General features: G+C 37.4%; 1 protein-coding gene and 1 long non-coding RNA gene across 2 annotated transcripts in view; both read right to left on the bottom strand.

Annotated features, from left to right (window-relative positions):
• LOC106979073 (tigger transposable element-derived protein 1) overlaps positions 1–6,426 on the bottom strand; it is a 94,257-nt gene extending 87,831 nt beyond the window's left edge. The window contains 2 exon segments of the mRNA XM_027056370.1: positions 5,271–5,353; positions 6,321–6,426. Of these exon segments, the coding sequence (XP_026912171.1) occupies positions 5,271–5,353; positions 6,321–6,426 (189 nt within the window).
• A 1,731-nt stretch (positions 6,427–8,157) lies between these two features.
• On the bottom strand, positions 8,158–9,659 carry LOC113598492 (uncharacterized). The gene is made up of 2 exons (XR_003419119.2): positions 9,251–9,659; positions 8,158–8,452 (listed from the first exon to the last, which is right to left on the bottom strand). It is a non-coding gene; the product is annotated as an uncharacterized LOC113598492 (long non-coding RNA).
• Between the last annotated feature and the right edge of the window lie 15,516 nt (positions 9,660–25,175).

The raw sequence follows: 25,175 nt of genomic DNA, 5'->3' as shown, positions 1-25,175 counted from the left end.
AGTACAATATTTGGGAGGTCGTTGCCTGGTGTTGTCCTTTGATATTCCAGAGAGGTTGCCTTTAGCCTGTTTAACTTCCTGATCCTTGCCAGTATAATATAGACCTTGCCTTATTAATATAGACCTCTATTGTTGCTTTTACATAAATTAACATTTTCCCTTCCCAGTAACCACATAAGGTAAGTAATATTAGTCCAACTTGACAGATACAGAAACCACAGCTCAGGGAGAGCCCATAAGCTGCTTCAATTAACTATTTGAATCTAGATCTTCTGACTCTACAGAACATCTTATTTTCTTTTTCTTTTTTAATGTTTATTTATTTTTGAGAGAGAGAGAGACAGAGCGTGAGCAGTGGAGAGGCAGAGAGAGAGAGGGAGACAGAATCCGAAGGCTCCAGGCTCTGAGCTGTCAGCACAGAGCCTGATGCAGGGCTTAAACTCACAAACTGCAAGATCATGACCTGAGCTGAAGTCAGACGATTAACTGACTGAGCCAACCATGTGCCCAGAACATCTTATTTTCAAAATGCCATATATATTAGGATGATATTTTGATTTGAATGTGAAGATGTGATTAATTGGGTTTTGAGTCATTTCTAGAGTCATTTCTTTTTGTTTGCTACTTTCCTGCCAACACGGAGTGAAAAATTTTAATGCTTTGAAAAAAGGAATTAGCAGCACAGTCTAAGTTTGTAGCAATAAAATTCTTATGCAAAATCAAAGCAGAGTAAATATGTTTCTATGACACATGACTTATATTGATGCTTCTATGATGCATGATTTTTATAAAAAATCCTTGTCCCTGACTCTACCGTGATTTAAAAATTTTTTTTTTCAACTTTTTAAATTTATTTTTGGGACAGAGAGAGACAGAGCATGAACGGGGGAGGGGCGGAGAGAGAGGGAGACACAGAATCGGAAACAGGCTCCAGGCTCCGAGCCATCAGCCCAGAGCCTGACGTGGGGCTCGAACTCACGGACCATGAGATCGTGACCTGGCTGAAGTTGGACGCTTAACCGACTGCGCCACCCAGGTGCCCCTCTACCGTGATTTTAAAGCATATATGTTATAGAATGTTAGTATATCTTAATTAAGTGATAGGTTGAATCTTAAGCTAACACAGTACTATCAGATGCAAATATTCTCTTGTAAGGAATACTAAGTGTAATTTCTAGATAGGGAGGTTGTATTTGGAATTCTCGGCATCTACTATTCTCCCACTGTCAAATGGATCATTACATTTTCAACACTTAATTATCTGTTCACCTAAATTGTGTCTTATTTAACTTGATCATTTAAACTGCTAATGTGACTTTTTTATGTTCATCTTGTCTCTATATAAATGAACTGCTATTTTCTAACTTGACTCTGGCTTAACAAATGAAATCTGAAATTTATAAAGTGAAAAGGGAAAAGCAGAAACTTTCCTTTTCTTTTTCACTTGTAAACGAGAGTGGTTCTCAGTAACTTAGCCGCTAGACCTTGGCATATTCCTTGGACTAGGCATTGGGTCACTCCCATTTTTCATAGCTTGTCACACAATTAACTAAATCATTAAAATGGAACTAGTCCATTGTGACAAACCAAAAAGACTAAGAGCCTGCCTAAGGCGCTACACCGTGCGGCTGTTTAAGAAAATTCCATCTCTTCTAAGTTAGTGATGGATAACGTGACAAAAATATTCTGATTAAATTCTAACTTTGGAATACTTAATAAATTAGTAACAGCATTAGAAGTGCCACTTACATTCACCTGTCAGGGAGGAGCACTGCCGTGCTGATCTTTCTGCCCTTTGTCTGCCTTCCCAGGAGCCGCTGGCAGCTGAGGGGGTCACATCTTATGAAGGTGCCAGATGACAGCGAGGTAAGAGATGAGGTTCCTTTGTAATGCCTCTGTACTTATTAATTTTTTCCCTTCAAATTCAGAGTAATTGAAGAACACAATGCTTTCCTTTGACAGATTGAAGCCTAACATCTTTCTTCTTCATCATCTCCTGGTCTTTTTTTTTTTTTTATCATGGAAAAATTATTTACTTTTATTATTTTAGGGCACTTCTCAGGGAGGCGTTTCACCATAGAAAACAGATGTGTGGTTTGAAGCAATGTTTAAGATGGATTTAAGCAAAATTATAATTTCTCGAAAGATTGCTGAACGACAGCTAACGTTTTTGCATGTGTATTTCCCACTAGGGTTTGTGGCATATGCAAGTATGAAATGACACATTTATTTATTTTTTTAACATAGATTAATTAAAACTAATTTCAATCATTGTTGTAATTACTTTTTAGCACGGTTATTCATATATTGCTGTAGATTGTATGTTTTTGCTCACAAACACTTAAAACACTCGCGTGTAAAAATCATACCGTACTAGAAGTTACAATATTGAGGTTTTAATCCTGGTCTTTTTTTTTTCTTTTTTTAAGTTTATTTATTTATTTTGAGAGAGACAGAGCATGAGCGGGTGAGGGGCAGAGAGAGAGGAAGAGAGATAATCTCCCAAGCCAACTCCTCACTATCAGCATGGAGCCCAGTGTGGGGCTTGAACCCATGAACCGTGAGATCATGATCTGAACCAAAATGAAAAGTTGGAGGCTTAAATGAGCCACCCAGGTGCCCCAATGCTGGTCTTAACACTAGCTACATGTGTGAGCCCCACCGGGCACTTTACCTCACTAGATCTAAGTTAAACTTTTAGTAAAATAAGGGAATAGGTTGATCTTTAATTTTACCCCCCAGTGTAACCACTCACAAATATCAACACTAATGATGAATAATTAAAATACTGCATTACTAACTTAAAGGCAAATATCTAGGTCTGTCATATATAATTTTTATTGTTTATATATCTAAAAATTGGGAATTTGTACAGGTATATCAGACAACTTTATGAAGTAATGTGACTAGTGAAAGTACCTAATTTGGTTTCAGGAGAAGATATGTTGAGATCTAACGCGAAGGAGAATGGCTTTTTTTCCACAGTGGTGAGCCTCCATTTTAAAGTCAGGGAACAGATCACTGAAGCGTTTCCTCTATTTTGATGAACAACTGTGCTTTTCTTTTGAATCTATTATTCTGATCTGGAGTGATTTCCCTGCCCTTCTCAATACTGGTCTTGAGTTTCCTAATCTTGGGTTACACAACCTGTATCTATTCTCATATGGGTAGAACATTGGCTTCATATCCAGACCCACTTCCAATGGTTTCTGTTTTTTTCCTTTTTAGTTTGCTTTCTTTGTATGCTTTCCCTATCCCAACATGACTTCCGTATTTCTGACCATGATGATAACTTGACAACTATCTTCCTGATTTATATAGTGGCTGAGGAGAAAAAAAAAAATTAAATTCTATCCTTGGGTAACTCCAATTCTGGATAATAACAATGATATTACTACCACTAATGGAACTACTACTAATGGTAGTAACGGTCATAGAAAAAGTTCACAACAGGTTAAATTTAGCAGCCATTTTCTCACCCACCATACCACTCACACTGACCAGGTGAGGACATTTCCTTCAACTGAGTCACCAAGTAATGTAAAAGGGACTTCCAACACTATATACCTATACTAAGTTACTAGGTTAAAAATAGAATGTTCAGTTAGTTGTGAAAAGAAGAGTATTGTGATTGTATTCCGGAGAGTGAAAAATCTTCTGAATAACTATGCAAGTCCTCAGGAGAAAAACATTTTTTACCGTCAAGTGTTTCCAGACACTCTCCAGGGAATTTATGACTCCTATTTGCATTGTCCTTTTCATCACAGTATAGTTAGCATCCAAGTTTCTTTATTTTTTATTGTTTTGTGTCTCTGTACTGTAGTGTAAGTATACATTGTGTTGTATTCATCTTTGCATTCTAGTCCCAACACAGGATTGGTCACGTAATTGTTATTGTTATGGTTGTCGAATGAATGAATCCACATTGTTGGAAAGGCAGTCCAATCATCATTTTAGAATAAAGCCTCAAACAATTGTTGAAAATTAATTATGTTGGGGAATTGTTGTAATTTATGTTGAGACATGAATTCCCCAGCATAATGCAATCAACAAAGTAGGTGCATAATACATACGTATTGAATGAGTGTATAAATTAATGAATAGATGCATAAAATGTAACAACTAAAAAGATTCCAGCCACCACCAAGATTAAAAAAAGAAGAAAGAGAGAGGAAAGAAAAGAAAATGGAGGGAAAGAAGGAAGGAGGGAGGAAGGAAGAGATGGAGACAGAGAGAGAAATTAAGGATGTTAAAGTTTTGCTTGGCAGCAAGCAGCAAAACTATTGAAATAGAATTTTATTAATGATTATTTGGGTATATCCAAAACAAAATGCAGAGCAGTAATAGCTTTTGAAATAAGATGCATATAATTTTAATACCTCATAATAATAGAAAAGGGAAGCAGGTTGTCTAAGAGGACCCCAGACTTCTATCTATCTTGCTAAACTAGACCAAATGGTTGTGCCATTCATGGAAATGGGAGCTTCTAAACAAGAGTCAGTTTATGCAGAAGGATCAGGAGTTTGACATTAGATGAAATCTGAAGTACCTTTGAGACAGGCGAGTGGAAGTGTTAAATAGCCAAGGGAGAGGTGGAGAAAGAAGAATGTAGGCATGAGAGGTATTGGCAATTAAATGGTAATTAAAGGCATAGGAAGCGATGAACTGGAGTAAAAAAAGGGCACATGTTGAGAAGTCCTTATCTATTCATTTAATTGTATACCATTTCATACTATGTATACAAAACTATAAATTAATTACTCCAGTTAAAACGTTTCTGAATAATCAATGAGATTTTATAGACATCTTTTCCCCCTCTGCTTTTTATTTCCTATTATTAATATTTAATATTATTAAAACTTAGATAAATATCTTTACTCCCTCAAATCTTTGCGTACCCTCCCAAAAGTAAAGGTTTGTTTTTTTTTATGTTAAACTGATTTCTTTCTGCATTCATGTAATTTGTTTCTTATGTAAATTCATGTTTTACATACATTAGCACCAGCCATTGGAGGGGAATTATGGCATCACCAGCTCCTTATTCTAAAAAATGCTACTTTTTAAGGATATTAAAATTCATTGCTCTTAAGCTAATAATTCCATTTGTTGTAAAACAAACTAAATTGGAGAAGCATTACGGCGTCTGGAAAAACATTAGTTAAGGCAACAAAATAACATTCTTTAAAAAGGCTGAATCTCACATTCAAAAATCCATCGGGACAATAACACCTTTCTGTTTATCCAGAGTTGGAGCTTATTCACTATGTTACACTCCGAGCTGACTTTTCCACACCTCTTTCTATTTTGGTTCTTGCCTTCATCTTTAAACAGTCCCCTTGGAAAGGTAATTCTTCTGATACAGAAAAACAACAAAGAGGGGCAAAACGTGTGGAAACATTTTCAAGAGTTGATGTTGTCTACAACCATCATTGATGATAAACAATGGGATTTTTCCTTCCCCGAGAAGATTTTTTTTTCTGAAGCTTCCTCTTTGAGATTTTTAGATTTAAAGAAAGTTTCTCAAAAACCAGCTGTAATGTGTGAGAGCTAGGCCACCCACAGTTATTTTCAGAGAAACAAAGAATGGAAAATACCTAAGAAGGACACTGAAATGTGCCAGTATTTCAGAATTTTCATGGCAAATTATCAGTGTAAGTTTTCTTCGATTCCCAAATTCTCTCATGCTTCTTCAGATGGTGGTAATTCTTCTATTTAAAAAATCCGGTTATTTGTATGTTTGTTCACAGTTTGCTGAAAGTAAGCAAAATTAGTGAATAAAATTAACTATTTACCCTCTGTATCTTCACTATACTGTCAAATTTCCGATGACTTAATTTTGTTACATTTAGTCCAGCTTTTTATTTTATTTTTATTTTTGAGTTCTCTGCAGCAGGAGTCTGGCCTGAATTCCCCAGGTTTCAATCCCTGGAAATGAAAGTTTATAGTCCTTTTTTGGTCTTTAACGTTGCTGGATATCTCTGCCGCAATGGAGAGTGCTGATTTTCTTCTAAAAACTATCTATTCATTTGACTCCCATGGCAGTATTCTCTCCAGGTTTTCCACATGTCTCTGTAGTATTTTCCTCTCGTTCCCCCCACTCCCATTGGGAATGTCGATACTCTCCCATCTACTTGCTCTTTAAATATTGTTAATACTTTCGGTTCCCACCTTGGCTTTTAGCATTGCTTCTTTCTATTCCCTATAGATGATTTCATTTCCCTCTTCACTTTAATTATTGTCTACCTGCATGTAGATAACTTTATTTCTCGAGCTCTGATTTTTTCTGAGCTTTAGGTCATAAGAATATTATTATTATTTACTTTTGGTCATAATGTCATTTGGATAGCCCACCTTCACTTTCACTTTGCCATGCCCCAAACCACTCTTCCCCCTGCGTTCCTCACTTCCGCACACCTCGCTCACCATGTCAGAATCATAGGAGCCACCCCAGAGTCCTGCATCTCACACTCCCACATCCTGCCAACTTGACCATGTAAATACAAAGATTACTTCTGTCAAGCTCCACCCTCATGTTGACTGCCCAAGTGTAGGCTTACCATTTTTCTCACCTTATTTTTTCCAATAGTTCCTTACAGGAATCCTTTGTTGAAGTACCCAGTTGTAATATCAAGACATTCCATGAATTACCATACCCACTTATCATCCATAAAAAATTATCTCATTGCTAAAATAATACAAAGGTAAAACAGTTTATGTTATAAATCCTTGAAAGTAATACACATATTAATTCTAAGTTTATTGTGTTCAAGAAAGGTAAAATTTTGATAAAGAATCATGCTTAATAAATTGTTCAAATTTTATTAACTGGAAAATTTCATTCTAGCATAGATAGTGTTACATTTTGGGGTTCCAAAGTATCTTAGGTATATTTTTTGTGACAAGTGGGCAAAAAACATCAAATCATCTCTTTCAGGAAACTTACGTTGTAGTTTCTGGTTTAGCTAAGCAGACTTCCTCTCTTAGGCATACTATATGGAAATTTCCCATTTATGATTTATGTATTCTCTTTCCAAGTGTACTATAAGAAACCTACCCATTTTCTTTTTTCTCTGTTTAGTTCTTGTCCAATGTGTGTTAGGCACTTAGTAAATGTTTATGAGCTCACATATTAGAACCAAATGTATATATATATATATATATATATATATATATATATATATATATACACTTAATGTTTATTTACTTTTGATACAGACAGAACGTCAGTGAGGGAGGGGCAGAGAGAGAGGGAGACACAGAATCTGAATCAGGCTCCAGGCTTTCAGCTGTCATCACACAGCCTGACGAGGGACTCAAACTCACGAACTGTGAGATCATGACCTTAGCGAAAATCAGATGCTTAACCCACCGAGCCACCCAAGCACCCCTAGAACTAAATGTATACTGTTAAGTAAAGACACTAGTTCCTAATCCTTAGAGAATCAAACATGTTAATTTCGTTGACTTTATCTATGTGAATAGCTGTCACTATGTGATATGACATGGGGTGTGTGTGTGTGTGTGTGTGTGGTGTGCAAAACCAGTATTTTACATTTTTCACATTAATGAGGAAAAATATCATTATGTTAAGGCATGTTAGACCAAGGGTTAAAGCAAGAATTCAGTGTTCTGGCACATATTTGTTTATATCATATAAGGACACAGCACTAATATGCTTTGAAGTGATTATTGCTGTGATAAAACACTAAAAAAAAAATTATAATCCAATGTGACACGGGAGAGTGAAAATGTAAATGAAAGCAGAACATGCAGATTGTTTTTACGTTGTACCTGCCAGTCAAGCTAAAATTTTATGAAGAACTGAGAAGCAATTTTCACTCATGTACACTGTATCATGTAGGTCATATTCTTTTATGTAAATCCCTTTCACTGGGGTGTTTAAATTTCAATATAAACATAGTTCTAAAAAGTATGGCTTTTATTTCTTTCTCTCTAATTTATTCTGAGTTTTGGAAAGCAAGTGTGTTATCCAGCATGACACCTGTTAGGGGCACTGCTTGAGTAGGTATGAATGCTGGAGCTGGATCTGTTTTGTGTAACTGTGGTATTGCAGGGCACTGTCCTTCCCCATCGTACGTGGTCCCACACACAAGGAACAGGAAGATGAGACTCAGAAGATGTGTATGAATTCACAGGTGAAATTTTGAAAAAGAAGATAGAAGTTTTACTTTATTCCTTGGGAGAGTCTACACATCCATCAGCGTTAAGCCTGTTTTGTGTCTCATCTTTGCAGAGTTAATTGACAAATTCCACATTTTCACATCCATTTTTTTCCCCAAACACCCAAAGTTTCCTGTTATGAAAATCTCTCTTTGTCAGTTCATTATAATTTTGGACACAGTCTTTGTCCATTAGCCTCTTCTCTTTTTAGAGAAATGTGACCTAGAGCATTCCTAGACTCTGCCAGGATACGCCATTGTTGACTTTCAGCCTAGGAAAGAAACAAAACAAAGTAAAGAAAACATCCCAAATACATAGGATTTATCCCTAATTGTTCTTATGGTAGTAGATCATGGCATGTGAATTAACCATGGGAAACTTCAGGTCATTTACTATTTATGAAAGTTCCATTAATATAGCATATGTTATTTTCATTATTTGAAATTATGTTAAGATAAATGCATGTAGCACACTCCTAATTAAATCTAGTGACTTCTTTTTAGTTCTTAAAATTCATTTATGCCAACATAGACTTTAAAACATTTTGGCATTCGGGACCCAAGCAGGTGGAAGAGTTTGTATTACATTAATCAATATTTCATTTCATAATTATATTATCCCTAGTTGTAAAAGAAAACAGAAATATAAGACAAGGCAACTGAAAAGAGTTCAAGGGTGCCTGGGTGGCTTAGTCAGTTGAGTGTCTGACTTTGGCTCAGGTCATGATCTCACGGTTCATGAGTTCTAGCCCCACATCAGGCTGTGTGTGCTGACAGCTCAGAGCCTGGAGCCTGCTTCTGATTCTGTGTCTCCCTCTCTCTCTGCCCCTCTCCAGCTCATGCTCTATCTCTGTCTCTGTCTATGTCTCTCTCTCTCAAAATCAAATAAACATTAAAAAAAAGAAAAGAGCTTCATGAAGCAGGGGTTTATAGAGGTGAGGTCAGGGTCAAGTGATAGAAAAAAACTGGTGAAGTATCTTATTTCTAGAAACTTCATTCTATATATAAGCATTATTTTATCAAACATAACAACCCAACTAGTACTCTCTCCCCAAATGAGCTTCACTTACAGCCTCTTCATCACAGTTGAAGCCAATTTTATATTTCAAGCTTCTCAATCCCAAAATCATTGAATCATTTTTGATTCTTCTCTTTGTCACACACTGCATCTAATCAATCAGGACAACCTGTTGACTCCATCTTCAAAATGGCCCCAGAATCAGAATGGTTTTTACCACTTCCACTATTCCAATATCAAAGTCCAAGCCTGGATTACTCCAACAGCCTCTTAGTTGGTCTCCCTAATTGTACTCTTTTTTTTTTAAGTTTATTTATTTTGAGAGAGAAAGAGAGAGAGAGAGAGAGAGAGAGAGAGAGAATCCCAATCAGGCTCTGCACTGTCAGCTCAGAACCCCATGCATTGTTGCATCTTACAAACTGTGAGATCATGATCTGAGCCAAAACAAAGAGTCAGATGCTTAACCGATCTAGCCACCCAAGCACTCTAGTACACTTGTTTTTTAATAGACTGTTTTCAAAACTCTCACTGTAGTCAATTTAAAGGGTGAATCAAATCATGTTGCTTCTCCACTCAGAACTTTGCAATGACTCACTTCACTAAAAGTGAAGAAGAAGTTCTTACTTAGCCTATAGGGCTCCACACAACCTGATCCTGTTTCTTCTTTGATTTCACTGCTTCTTCTGTTCTCTTTTCTCTGTGTACTCTGGCCATCCTGGTCTTTTCCTTGAGCAAACAAGCCATATCCTTGTCTTATAGACTTTGTAGCCCCATTACCTTGGCCAAAAATGTTCTCCCAACACTCCTGTCTGAAATTCACATGGCTAACTCACACACCTGTTTTAAGTCTTTGCGTATATGTCATTTGAATATATTATTCTGTTGTCTCTGGCTTTTACTGGCTGTAGTAAAAGATTTGCTACCCATCTAGTTGTGTTCTCCTATAGATAATCCATATTTTTTTTTTCTTGCATGTTGAATTTACAAACTTTTTTTCTTTTGTTTTTAGTGTCCTCCAGTGTCACTACTGTGTGTCCAAGTGTCTCTACCTCGATTGGGGTCAGTCATCCTGAAGTCAGGTATCTCATGAATTCTGAAATATAACTCTGTAAATATTACCTCTTCCTTATTTTCTATTTTCTTCTCTTGAGTTTCTGGTGGAATTTTATTGGAATTTGTCATTCTGTTTTCTATGACTTATAATCTACCTTTTATAGATTCTCATTTTTATCTCTCTGTGTTTTCTGGATGAATTCTTCAGTGTTTACTAAATCTTCAACTGTGGCTAATCTGCTCTTTGATTTACGTACTGAGTGTTTAATTTCAAAGACTGTATTTTTAAATTTTAAAATACTCATTGGACTTTTGTCAAAGCTGACAGGTCTTATTTTAAAGTCTCTACACGAATGTTCTGTTAAACTAAAGTTACATGATAACATGGTGACTGTTTCTGTTGACTTGCTCAAGGTAGATTTTCATGCATTTTCTTATTTCATAAATCTGAACCTGAAAAAGTGTAATAATAGAAGTTGAGAGTTGATGAATAAATGAATTTTGACATGGGACAGAAACAAATTCAGAACTTCTCCAAAGTTTTCTCTCTTGCTATTCTTAGTCTAACCACAAAGGTATTTCACCAATAAAGTCCTGAATGAGAGCAGGTCTGAGGGTAGGTCTGAATGATAGCAGGACAAATCCAAGAGAGACAAATTTCCTTCTGCTGCAGGCCATCTTCTTTTTCCCTTCCCTACTCCACAACTTTCTGCAGAAGTAACTCTTAGTTACCGTGAGCATTTTTGTGGATCTTAGATCTAATTTATGCTGCTTGCCCAAGGCCTCACTCCTTTGTCTGCTTCTGTGATAACAACTCTAATTCTAGGTTACTGACATTAACGATCCTTTTTCCACCTCCCCCAGACTCTTATTGCAGTTTTGGCCCCCGTTGATTTCATTAACATATTTTTCAACTCAACTGTGCATTTATTATTTTTTTGATGTTTTATTTATTTGAGAGAGAGAGAGAGAGGAGTGGGGGAGGGGCAAAAAGATAGGGAGAGAGAGAGAGGATCTGAAGCGGGCTCTGCACTGACAGCAGTGAGCCCATGCAGGGCTGAAACTCAGAAACCTTGAGAGTTAACCAAAATGACCTAAGCTAAAGTTGGATGCTCAACCAACTGAGCCACCAGGTGCCCCTCAACTCTGCATTTAAAAAATAGTTGTTATATATATTTCAGTATTTGTAGGCTCTATGGTCTTCCATATTAAAGTATTACAATATGCTAGATAGTCTATATTCAATGTTCTGTGATAAAAAAAAAAAGAATAATAATTCATAGCCCAATTTATCTCTATATATTTTACATTTTTATCCACTAGCATTAGTAGCTTTGTTCTAAGATTAGGTGGTGTTTATTCAATGAAATCTGGTTTAAAATAGCAGACTCTTATCTGCCTGCCTTCGATTGCCATCGTAGTTAAGTTCAAATATACCGGAACCCCTGTTTTTCTTCAATAAAATAGGTATAATTCTATGAGCTTCTAATTTTATAATTAGTTATCCAAATGATTAATATGTTTATAAAAATAATCTCTTACAAAATATAGTATATAAATATGCCACATAAACAATTGAAATTTCTCATTGACTACTTATAGAAAAATAGTTATTCCACATGCCTCCATGGCAGCAAAGAACATTGGTGCCTACTGCGAATACTTCAGACTAGACAAGAAGACGCAATCCAGTGTGCCTGTCCCTGCATGTGATGGTGTAAAAGTCAGGGTGAGATATCAATATAATACCAAGTTTTAAACCTAACTAAGGGTCTATAAAGGGTGTTAGCAGCAAACCTTTTTTATTCTAAAGGACACTGAGAAATAGGGCAACACTCGTATAGGCTTTTTGGCCACCTGTAGAGTGCCACTAAGAATATTACCTTTTGGGGCACCTGGGTGGCTCAGTTGGTTAAGTGTCCGACTCCAGCTCAGGCCATCATCCCATGGTTCTTGAGTTCCAGCCCTGCATTGGGCTTTGTTCTAACAGCTCAGAGCCTGGAGCCTGCTTCAGATTCTGTGTCTCCCTCTCTCTCTGCTCCTCCCTGCACGTGCTCTATATATCTCTCTCAAAAATTAATGAACATTAAAAAAAAAAAAAGAGGATGTCACCTTTTGACCTTTCCTACAAATACTGGATCCCAACCAGTTCAGGGCCTCGTGTGATTTTATACCTGCTACAGAGGTTTTCAATGTCCTCTACATCTGAAGCAGGTATGTTCTAATAGATTATTCAAGTAGCTGTTCAAATTGTAGGATATGGGCTACAGCTAAGCATTATACACAAAGACAAACGAACCTCCAAACAACTTGACTAGTGGGAAAATAATGTGGGCTTCCCACAGGATGACATCCCTAAAATGACCCTCTTGTCACAGTAGGTTCTCCAGACAGTGTCAGCATAACTGCACTGTCCCTGAGGGATGGGAGTGTGAAGGACAGCCCCAGGCCTTGCAGGGGAGAGGTTTCCTGTACAAAGCCAAATGGCCTGATTAAACCACCCCTCTGTACCTTTAGATTATTGAACGTTTTGTTCTAACCAGCTAAACTGACACTGTAATGGTGCCTGAGGTAATGCTACATAGCTGAGCATTGCCAAGGAATAGTCCTCGCCTGTGTATAAAAGGTGGCAGCCAGCAGGTAAAATGTGGGCTGAATTAGGTAGCAGACAAGGCAGAGCTGAGCCAGAAACACAAAGCGCATTTATTCACAGACCTAGGCTATTCTTCTAGAAAGGCATTGTGGACAAGACTGCTGTTCTCATGCTGATTTTCTCTGTTATCCCTTTACATTCTGACAACAACATTGTCAACAGAAGCACCATCCAACATGGGCACTTCTATGTGTCTGCCCCTTGCCTTGTTTTTGTAACCTTAAACTCTAACTGCTTCCCATTTCTTTCTCCTAAAGAGATACATGCAGAAGGAAATCACCGGGCAAATGCCTGGGTTTGTAAAAGGGCTACTATTCATAATGGAGCCTCGGTATTTTTCTAAGGCTTTACTATCTTTTCTTCTTTGTTTTCATTTATTTTGCATTATATTTGGTATCGATGATAAAGATCCAGACTTCAGTAAGGCAACTTTCCCTAGTGTTTTACATTTACTGACTTAACATTGACGTTGATTACTCTTATCCATATGCTTCAGAATGTTAACCTATGTGCATATTGTTCTCATTTTTGTTACGTGGTGAAATGAACCACTGTTTCATGATGACAGTGGCCAGGTAATTCCGGAGAAGAGAAGAAATGGTTTCACATGCCTTAGTTCTGCCTTCCAAGTGAGATTATAAGCTACTTCAGAGCAGAGGACATAATCCTTCTATATCTTTTCCACACAGCGCTGGCTATTTGCATGCTAGTATCTCTGCCTATATACATTTTCACCTCCATATGCAATCTCTGCTGTACTCCACTGAGAATTTATCCTTCTGAAATACCGCTTTTATCATGAACTCACCTGCTTTAAAACTTTCAATAGATCCTTGAAACCTGCAGGATAAAGTGTGCAATTCATCATCACATGTATCATTTCAATCGTGTTCCTCACTGGTCCACACCCAAACATTGACAAGATTGAGCATGCCTTTGTTGGTCTCCAATACTGGAAGTGGGTGTCAGGGGAGGGCTGCAGTTGGGGATAGGAGGAATAAAGCTCAAAACTGTGTCCAGCAACAGTCCATGCTGGCCTGCAGTGGTGTAGGAGCAGAGGCTGGGGCCGTGGCTGCGAAGCTGGAAGTTTACACGTGTAATTAAGAGCAACCTTGAGACTAAATACTCTGAAGGTGGGTGGCTTCCATTTCCCAAAGCTGGAAGTGGGATGTGAAAAGAAGGACAAGACAGTCCAAGGAACAGTGTTTGGATTATCTCAAAGAGTGTAGAGAAAACAATCATAAATCCTATTTTATAAATTTCATAGCAGACCTGAAGCTTGACTCCTTATTGTTCATTTAGGAAATGCTACTATTTGCTGGTAGTGAGCTCTTGTGTATATGTGTGTTCTTCTGAACAACAGCAAAACTAATTACTTAATATGGAGATTATTGAATGTTAAAATCAAGTAATGCATTTTTCCCAATTTTAGAGATAGCATGGACATGAAAATAAAAATGTTAACCAAGGGGTTCCTGGGTGGCTCCGTCAGTTAAGTGTCTGACTTCAGCTTAGGTCATGATCTCACGGTTCATGGGTTTGAGCCCTGCATCGGGCTCTTTGCTGCCTGCTTCGGATTCTGTGTCTCTGTTTCTCTGCCTCTCCCCTGCTCACGCTCTGTCTCTCTTTCTCTCTCAAAAATAAATAAACATTTAAAAAAGTGTTAACCAAAATGATACTTTGAGAAATGATTGGATATTTTTAATCTGAAATCAAAAAGAATTTAGGAAATTCTTATTATGGTATTTAAATAAATGCGTGCTATTGTTGAATTGTAAAGAAAATAGAGTCATCGTCACCATGATATAAATTAACCCAATGAAATTGAAATTAAAACAAACATAAAAATAGTGGAAAGATACTGAATTATAAGGCAAGATATACATATAATCTTTAGAGACTAACAAATGCTTTCTTCATTTGGAATCTAAAAATTAAATGTCGCACTTGACTATTAAAAAGAAACATAGGTTTATTCTGATATAATTTGTTAACAAACGCACAAATCACATACACCGTTTCTGTTATTTGATTCCTGCTTTCAACTCTCTGGATTGTGTTGCATATGTAGTACTAGCATGATTCAGTTAATTGGTTCGAATCGGCCCTGGCTTCTGCTCTTTAATTGTCTGTGCCTCCATGATTAGTGTTCCTTCTCTATTAGTCTGTCATTCGGGAACTCAAGATTTGTGTATCACGAAGTGATGATAACATAAAGACAGTTTCAAATACAAGAAGATTCTACAGAAATTAAAATGTTACGTTTAAGTCCTATTTTCTTCATTCTCACGAGGAAGGGTACTTTACAATAAACATTTTTGCATTTGCTGCTCTGTCCGATACAGACAAAAACAGACCGCATAAGCTATTTTCTCCTGAGCGTATGATTAATGAATTATCCCCTTATCCCCTAATTGCCATGTAGGGAATGGAGTTGCCTGTGGGAGATTAATAAAAAAATCCTTGAGTGAACAGTTAGCATGGCCTGTCTAATATTTTGTGTGAGTTAGTTTCCAAACATGCAATTACCAGCCACGGAACACTACCGCACAGAACTAAGAAAAGAAGATATACTCAGGAGGCATTTTCCTTATCTGACATGCAAGTAATTGTTTTTGTGTGGGCAATAACAATTTGATGCTGATTGAAGGTTCTCCTTTTTCCTCCTGATTAAAGGTGCTCCTTTGCTTTTCTTTTTCATGAGGCTCAAATCAGAACATGATTATGCAAAGGAATATATAACAAGCCAACAGGTAAATGAGTATCTTCTCCATATTCTCAAAAAAAAAAAAAAAATCACAACTACCGATGGCAAAAAGAGAACATAATGGAGAGAGGGTTGGACCAGGAATCATAATATGGAGGTTCCTTAACTGACCTTCCACTAAGCTCTTTAAGCATCAAACCGTCCAAGTTGGAATGTCACTTAGAAGTCACGTAGTCCAACTTTCATTCAATAGAGGACTTCTTTAAAATATCGCCAAAGGAGGCTTTTCAATCTGGCTCACATCTTGGGAGCTCATCCCCCATAACACAGCCCACTTAAATGAAACAAGTAAAAACTATTCCCCTTTTACTTTTATAATGACTCCTGGTTCTGCCCCTTTAGATTCACATGGAACAAATCAAAACACTTTAGCAATTGCTGAGCCTTCAAATATTTATAAATAACTTTCACAATAACTTGAATTCTCTCTTAAATGTGAAACTCGAAACTTTAGAATCATATGCAAGTCTCCAGATGTGATCTTTCCTTTAAGTGTTACTTCTTTTTCTTTCAGTATTTTATTTAATTACTTTAAAACTCATTAATTTTCAATTACCGACTAACTCAGTAGATTTTTTTTTCAAATGAATTCCATTGAGTCTAGGTCTGCTACATTGTTGTTGAAAAGGTGTGCACCAGGCACCTGGGTGGCTCAGTGGGTTAAGCATCCAACTGTTAATTTCAGCTCAGGTCATGATCTCATGGTCTGTGATTTCCAACCCCGAATGGGGCTCCACAAAGACAGTGTGGAGCTTGCTTGGGACTCTCTCTCTCTCTCTCTCTCTCTCTCTTTACCTCTCCCCTGTTCACTCTCTTTCAAAAATAAATAAATAAACTTAAAAATTTTTTCTATTAAAAAAAAGTAAAGAAAAAAGAAAGGAAAGGAAAGGAAAGGAAAAGAAAGAAGAGAAAAGAAAGAAAAAAAAAGAAAAGAAGAGAAAAAAAAAAAGAAAGGAAAGGAAAGAAAAGGAATGGAGTGCACCAAGATTGGCATGTTTGCTAAGAAAGGTGACCCAAATTACATTATGCCAGGCATTGAGGCTTTTCAAAGCAGTTGCCACAGTTTGAGATCTTTAGTGTTCAACTTGGCATATTTAGAAAAACAATATTTTCAGTGCCACACAGTAGGTTGCACTCACATGTTTATTAAGTTCCAAAGGTTGATATAACATACAAAGCCATTTTCTGCATGTCCAGTGAATCATACAAATTTTTTGAAGAAATTTAAAAAAACTAGACTATGGCCACCTTCTAACGAAGTCACCTACTTTACTGGTATTTTGAAATCAAGAGCAGTAGAGTAGATCTCAGATAATCAGTTCACGAGCTTAGGTTTAGAGGACAGGTTGGAGGGAAGTTCTGACAGCTATTTCATCCAAGTCAATGAGAGGTCTAGTGAGCTATCCCTGCTCAGTAATAGAGTTTCTCTTCCAGGTTAATAAGATTATTCTGTGTCCTGGCTGCAGGGGCTCTCTCCTGTGTGAAGCAGTGGGTACACAACACCAACTTTTGCCTCCTTAAACCCCACTGATGGGCCACTGGGTGGCCCAGTTGGTTGAGCATTGGACTTTGGCGACTCAGGTCACAATCTCCTGATTGGTGAGTTTCAGTCCCACATTAGGCTCTCTGCTGTCAGTGCGTCATCCTTTCAGATCCCCAGTCCCCTACCCTCTCTGCCCTTCCCTGCTTGCGAGCTCTGTCCCCAAAATAAATAAATATTTAAAAGAAATAAATAAGTAAACCCCACTGATGATAGCATTGCTGTTTTCAGACTTTTTTCCCCCCATTAAATAAATTAGGTCTTTTTTCTTTCTTTTTTTAAAGCATTTTAGCTTTTACTGTAATATTGACTTTATTAGTCAAGCTCTTAGACTTCTTAGAATGATACTTTTTCTTCCTGATCATATCTCTGCTAGTTATCTGTTTTAATTAAAATTCAAGATTTAATATGTGTCAATACTTATTTCCATCTTCTTATTTCAACCTCAGGTCCCATACTGAGGTTTTTGTCATCCAGGGCAGTAGTGGACGACAGATTTGTGCACTATTCATAATTTCAAGCATATCCTCTAAAGTCTAGGTCAGTGTCATCTATGAACTACACCTTTTTCTTTTTTTTTTTTTTTTTATGTTGTGATCATGGGCCAACCAGTTAATCTGAGGGATTCAATTTTCAAATCTATTCAGGGAACACAGTAATTTGAATCATTTTAACTATATTTCTCTATTGTGGAGTCTTCTCTTGTTTGGATAAATGTGCAGTTGCACTTAGAGCAATGAGAGAAGATGGAGCTTCCTGTCCATTAGCCAGATTTGCTCTAATTCAAGAAGTGATACTAGAAAATACAAAAACACAACCTGGGCAGACTTTCTAAACATGTCACCAAACAAAGAGTAATATGAAGGAAAAAGGAACATTTTAGATAAGAAGGTGAAATTACAAAGACTGGAGAAATCAGAGCTGAGACAAAGACTAAGAGTGGAGAGAAGGATGTGAATCTTGGCATCATTTCCTGAGCTGTCCTTTAAAGGATTCTTTAGCTACAGATGGCATATACCCTGATGGCTTTAAGTGATAATCTTAAACTTGACACTAATCCTCTTTTGGGGGCCCTCACCTCTGAATGTTAATTTTTCCCCTCTATTTTTAAAAACTGTTTATTTTTTTATTTTGAGAGAGAGAGAGAAAGAGAGAGCATGAGTAGGGGAGGGGCAGAGAGAGAGAGGGAGAGACAGAGAATCCCAAGAAGGCTTCACGTTGCCAGAGCAGAGCCTGATATGGGGCTCAAATGCACTGAGCTGAAGTCAGATGCTTAACCTACTGAGCCACCCAAGCACCCCTCTTCTCTAATTAAAAAACATTTAAATGTTTATTTATTTTTTGATAGAGACAGCGTATGAGCAGGGGAAGGGAAGACACACACACACACACACACACACACACACACACACAGAATCCAAAGCAGTCTCCAGGCTCTGAGCTGGCAGGAGAGAGCTTGATATGGAGCCAAACCCATGAACCATGAGATCATGACCTGAGCTTAAGTCAGACACTTAACGACTGAACTACCCAGGCACCCCTACCCATTTCATTTTTTTTTAAGACAAGTATGTCCTTACATATTCTTTGGTTAAAAGAGGGATGCCTGAAAATTTATTATAATCAGTGAGGCACACACCAGAGATGAAGGTGGTATTGCTTAACTCAACTACATCACTTACTATCCATTTTATTTTCTTAATCTTGAATTGGATTCGCATGTTTTCAGTGGCTTAGACATGGCAGAGAGCAGTGTATGATGGAGGAGAATTGAAGTCATAAGGTCATACAGCAAGTATATTTTACAATTCAAAAAAGTTGAGTTCCTCTGCCCTTCGTTATGCATAGATAATTTATATGAATGTGAAGCAGAACCAGGAAATGCTTCCCATTTGTTTTCCCTTGCCTGAGGTATTGATAAATACCCTCTATGAGCTGGCCCTTGGCAATCTGGAATGTGGCTTAAAGTTCTCCCAGAGTAACTAGTAGTTCCCTCAGGTATTATCTTTCTGCTGAGTATCATTTTGAGAGAGAAGTAGCTAAGATACAAACCATAGTTACAGTGAAAATAAATGTACTGAGTTATAAAGTCTTCCTGGGGATGAGGTAGACCAAGTCCATGTACCTCATGGATAACATTACAGAAGTATCTCCAAATAACTGGTTGATATATTCCATGATGGTCCATTCACCTCTGGGTGAGTTTGTTGACAAGTGTAGGCAAACTGACAGAGATGTGAAAAACAAAAGCAAAAACAAAATATATCCACCAACCGATTCTGAGAAACAGAAGAGAGATTCTGATGCATCATCATATCACTTGAGATTTGAGGATGTCAAAGAGTTCAAACACAAGGAAGGTGGCGGTAAGTGACTATGGTGAGAGGGGATTGAAAGACAGCTGTTGTCAGAATGTAATGCCCATGTCCATGTGAAGGAAATATGCTGGAGTTAGAAATCTAAGTGGGGAAAGAAGTCACAAGAGCTTTGGTAATGCAACACTTCCTGTATGTGAACACTGGCGATAGAAGATACTACCTATTTTTAGACTTACCAAATGCTATATCAATAAAGGCTTTGCCTATGCTATTCTACAGTCTGAATGGGTGAAGCAGCATGTCGGGCAACCTGTTAGCACAGATAAAAACTCTGGTCTGATTATAGAGTTGCCAGTTTCAATAAGAGAACATGAATGAATTCTGGGCCTCATGGGGCCTTCCCCTCTTGGAGTTGTCCCTGACCACTCCTTAGGCTTGATTATTTCTCTTAGTGGCAGTTGTGTCTTGAATTAGAAAATTTCCTAGGATTAGCTACTTATGTGGACTAAGAAATTGACTGGGGTAAAATTAAGAGTTAGGGGTAAGATGAACCCTGCCAGCTGGGTCCTAGCTATTGTTAGTGATGACAGAGGGATCTAGAAGTTGGTAGATCATAACCACTCAGCAGAGAAAAAGAGGAAACAAGAATTGTATACAGATAAGAGAGGTTAAGGTGATTCTTAAGGCTAATGTGGCAAAAAAAATAACTTTTGAGGTATTGTCTGAATCTCTCCCTCCTGTTCTTTCCATTTCTCCAATTCTAGTAGATAGTCAGCTCTGTATTCATATATCAGAGAAGGAATGTGAGGGATAATAGAAAAAAGTTTAGATTTTGCCCAGTTTTGGTTTTATGCCATAATGAGGTGAGAGGGAAGCGAAAAAAGGGAGTAAGCATGTTAAATAGTCCTTAGAGATAAGGCTAGAAGTGATGGGCCATATAGACAACATCTTGGTAAATGATCTTTTTTGAATGGTCTTGTTTCAGTTGTCAAACCCATTGGGAAATGGAAACATCATTTGCTACTGTTCACCTTGTGGCTAGACCTATATTAGCTGCTCTTGTCATAGGTACCTGATAAAATCTTCCCCTGCTCAGCATCGAGCTCTCAGATTTATGTCCACCCAGCAGGAGTGGGCCAATCTATATCTCTTCATTAAATGAAGTTGTCTCTTGCCCCTGTCTAGTTTATCTCTTGTAGAATTTCCCCATAATCTCAATTTGAGAAGCCATCCATAAACCCTTGTCACTTGGTAGGACAGTTGGAAGGAGAAGGTAGCACATCTATATTTAGTGAGGGCTGAAATCAGCCTGTGGTCAGACAATAACTAGATACAAAAACTCTACTTTATAGTGATAATGCCATTTACTTAGAGAGGAGGAAGAATAGCTTGAGGAGATGACAATGTTGTCTATTTTAAGCATTGAGTTTGAGATGCATCAGAACTTCTAAGTAGAGATTGGCAATAAGCAATTGGATGAATGCATTGAAATCTTACCACAGTCTATGGTTTGGAGATGTATATTTAGAATTTAACATCTCTTTAAGTTATTTCTGAAGAAAGTTGAATATGGATATCTGTCTAGGATACACAGTGAATAGAGAAGAGAATAGAGCAATAGAGAATAGTGAATAGAGAAAAGAATCAAAGTGTTGGGAGCACAGACCTTTATGTAGAAGGAGATAATGGTGTCACACTAACAAAAAAAGATATGTGTCATGTGTCAAATACCAGGGCAGTGGGACAATGCCACCAAACGTTCAGTGAATTTTGAAACCAATCATTGACCTTAGTGTTCGATGTTTTTGGAAGAACATGGTATGGATGTTTGACGGCTCTAAGCTGTAGCATGAGCAAGGAAGTGGAGACCATCTTGTTTTAAAAAGCAAGGAGAATCATAGGTATATAGTTAGTATACATAAAGGAAGTAAAACGAAAGTTTGTATTTTAATAATTAAACTTCTCTTTTTCTTAAATTTTCTTTTTTTAACATGTATTTATTTTTGAGAGAGAGAGAGAGAGAGAGCTGAGAAGGGACAGAGAGAGAGGAAGACACAGAATCTGAGGCATACTCCAGGCTCTGAGCTGTCAGCACAGAGCCCGATGTGGGGCTTGAGATCATAACCTGAGCTGAAGTCAGATGCTTAAGCAACTGAGCCATCCAGACATTCCTATCATTAAAATTTTCAAGATGAGCAGTTCTTGGGGGGTATTTCTATGTTGAGACAGAAAAGCCAGTGAAGAGGGAGAGTTTGAAAATGCATGTGAGATAGTATAAACCATATAATGCAAACCAGGTTACCTTGCAAAATGAATTTATGTGTGTACCTGTGGGCTTGCATGAAGTCTCTCTCCCTCTCTCTCTCTCTCTCTCTCTCTCTTAAGCTTTTATAGGGATCAAACCTGTGGCTTCAGCAACTCTGTCAGGTGAACTATTGCTCAGGTGACTTGTCCTCTCAAAGGTGCATTAACCATTGATGCCACTAGAATACCACTGGTCCTGCAGTGGATGCTGTGGATCTATAGATTCCTAAATAGCTTGTTTATGTGTGCCCTCAGACACCAAAACTTAGGAGAATCTTATTCACCTGTCAAGTTATTGACTATTATTTATTCAGTGATCTTTCAAAACAGGGCTGTAAACAGGCTTTGCAATAACTACTCCATTTTAAAATCATGTCCCCCAAAGACCTCAAGTGCAGGGCTAGAAATGTGTAACCACAGATCTCCTAAACTCTTTTCTATTCAATTGTGTCAGTTTACAGTTACTGGTAATGTTATATGCAAGTAAAACTATGATGCCCTATTTTCTTCGCTGCCAAATCTGAACTACAATTTAGCCTGACAAATGGGCAAAGGTTTCCAGGTACCACACGGCTGGTATCTGTGTATTGGAATATGATGAACCCATATTGTTTTTAAATCCATGGAGGTGCTCGTCAAAGGTGCCTCTGCGAATTTTGCCGTGAAAGTCTGGGAATCACAGGCAGTATTACTCAGTTCATTTATGAACAAATGTGGGATAGCAGACTGCAGATTCTAGAGAAGGTATTAATGAATCATCCCCCAATGATCTTCCAACGACCCATAGGACTTCAAAATGAATCATATGACCTATTTTTTTAATTAAAAAATGCATTTTAAATGAATTATTTATGAACAAGTACAGCTGTAACCTTGATAATATTAAACTGTTCTGGGCTGTTGAAAGGTATCTCATAGCAGTGACTATTCATAGTCAAACATGCAGAATGTATTAATGTAGTCGGTGAAAAATATGAAGTGGTCTCTGAAGAGGGTGAAGATAAATGAGCCTATCAATTCATATTGCCTTCTTGCCATAGCCAGTCACCAAAGATTTGTGCAGAAATATTTTATTTTGGAGTTATTTGTAGTCTGCAAGTATCTATAATTCTGTCCTTCAAGTTTTACAATGTGACTATTTAACACACTATAAGTAATCAATAAAAGGAATATTGGCTATGCATCACACTTTCCTTAGGGATAGAATTAATGAACATGGCATTTTATTTAAGATAATTTTGGTGATCTTTCACATCTGAGATAAATTGAAAATTACTCTGACATTGGGAAAACAGAGTATTTTCCAAGTGCTAGCCAAAGCTACGTTGTTTTTCAGACATAAGTGGTAACAATACAGAATGAGGTTTTGGTCAGGAACTCAGGCCACTTCACCATCCAGATAAATTTTCCTAATCTATTTTACACTTTCTAAATTAAACATTTCATTTTAAAGGTATAAATTGAAGATACTAAATTATTGTCTAATATATAAGATTCTTAATTAAAGCGCATATTATGTGCACAGGAAAACCAAGGACGATCTAGAGTGGATAAAAATTAGTAATGAGAAAAAGAAAAGGAAGGAGCATCACTAGGCAAATTGAACTTGGTGGAGGCAAGCATCCTTTTCTTGTTTTCTACTTTCAGTAAGAATTTAGAAATCTTGGGAGCTAGAAAGGAGCTAAGACAAAGCACCATGTAGACAACTTAATTAGAATCTGAAATATTGACAACTTCCTCCTCTTCCTCTCCTCCTTCTCCATCTCTTTCTCCCTCTTGTTCTTCTTGTTGTTGTTATTGCTGCTGTTTTGGGTTTGTTTTTTTGTTTGTTTTTGGTGCAAAAAGGTGATTTTATTAAAGCATGAAGACAGGACCATGGGTAGAAAAAGCTGCACTGGGGTTGTGAGGAGTGACTGATTATACACTATGGAGTTGGTGGCGGGGGGGAGGGGGGGCGGTGGGGCTTGGGGAGGTAAAGGCAAAGGGAAACTTCCAAAAGGACTTTCATAGGCTAAAGAGGACTCATAAGATACTGGAGGCCTAGCTATTGTCAAGCTAAGGTTGTTTTTTCTCTAGCAAAGCACTAATATTAAGACAGGAGGGAGTTCCTCAAGGAATGTTCTACTCTGCCTATCTAAAGTATTTGTCAATGGGCTGCAGGTTATAAGGAAATTTACTTTTCCCTACCATTTCCTTCTTTGCCTTCTTTGTTCCCCGCATCACTATAGAGGGTAGTGTGATGTTAGGAATCCAGGAAACTGAGTCTATGGGTTTCTGGAGGCTAGGCTATTGATAAGATTGACTTTTTCTTGGAAATTACTAAGACATTTGTAAACCAGTGGAAACTCATGAAGATGAGACATTCCATCTTCAGGAACCTTAAAGATTTAAGGGTAAAAAGTTTTAGGGGGGATGTGATGAGGGAGCATAAGACAAGCTGACACTCTGCAAACATCTCCCCACCCAGGTGGGATATGTGTGACATTCCTCAGACACTCCTGGCTTCCCAAGAACCAAGGAAAGGGAAAAACCAATGGCTAACTGATAGAGATCACAGTCATTCAGGACATGAAATATATGGACGTCTAATGCAAAAACGTTTACAAAAATAGAAACGAAATAAACTAATTGTATTAACTGAACAAACACTGTAAGTTAACACAGGAAAAGTTGCTTTATCCACACTAATCTTCATCCTTTATAACCAGCATGCAGGGCAGTAGTAGTATCCCATTTTACGAACCAGTAAGCTAAGCCTCTAAGAACTTAATAATAATAAAAATCTAGACCAGTACTAAGAAACAGCAGGGCAAAGATGAAAAGTCAGGTCTGTCTGAGTGACCCAAGAGGCTATCCTCTTCCCACGGCACTGTTTCTTATTAAGATTTGGAGGCAAAGATGCTCTGAGGAGGAGCTTGTATCTCTTCTAGAAAAATAATATTTACACACCTATAAGCAAATTCATCCTCTGTTAAAATGGCATATGTGTACATGCAGTTGATGAATTACAGGCATGTATACAGGCTTATGACTCCATGATGTTCACTTTATGAACTAAAACCATAAAGAAGTTTCCCATAGCTGCTTTTTAATTTTTAATTCTCTGGTCATATCTATCATCCTCTTTTTTTAAATCTTAATTTGCACGGGACATGTTCACATATGTTTGGCATGATAAAGATTTCACAAAGTTGTTATTTTAGGATCTCCAAATCATGAAGCATGGTTTTTAAGCCAATATATTTAGAATGGCCCAACATTTTTTTTTTAATTATACAGATTGTCTTAATATGAGATAGCTAGTGATGTTAATTTGAACCATATATTATTGCAAGTTGTGTA

This window comes from Acinonyx jubatus, chromosome B2, assembly GCF_027475565.1.
Source record: "Acinonyx jubatus isolate Ajub_Pintada_27869175 chromosome B2, VMU_Ajub_asm_v1.0, whole genome shotgun sequence".
NCBI classification, from domain to species: Eukaryota; Metazoa; Chordata; class Mammalia; order Carnivora; family Felidae; genus Acinonyx; species Acinonyx jubatus.
Note: the sequence above shows the minus strand (reverse complement) of the source record. Positions and strands in the feature narration are given on the sequence as shown.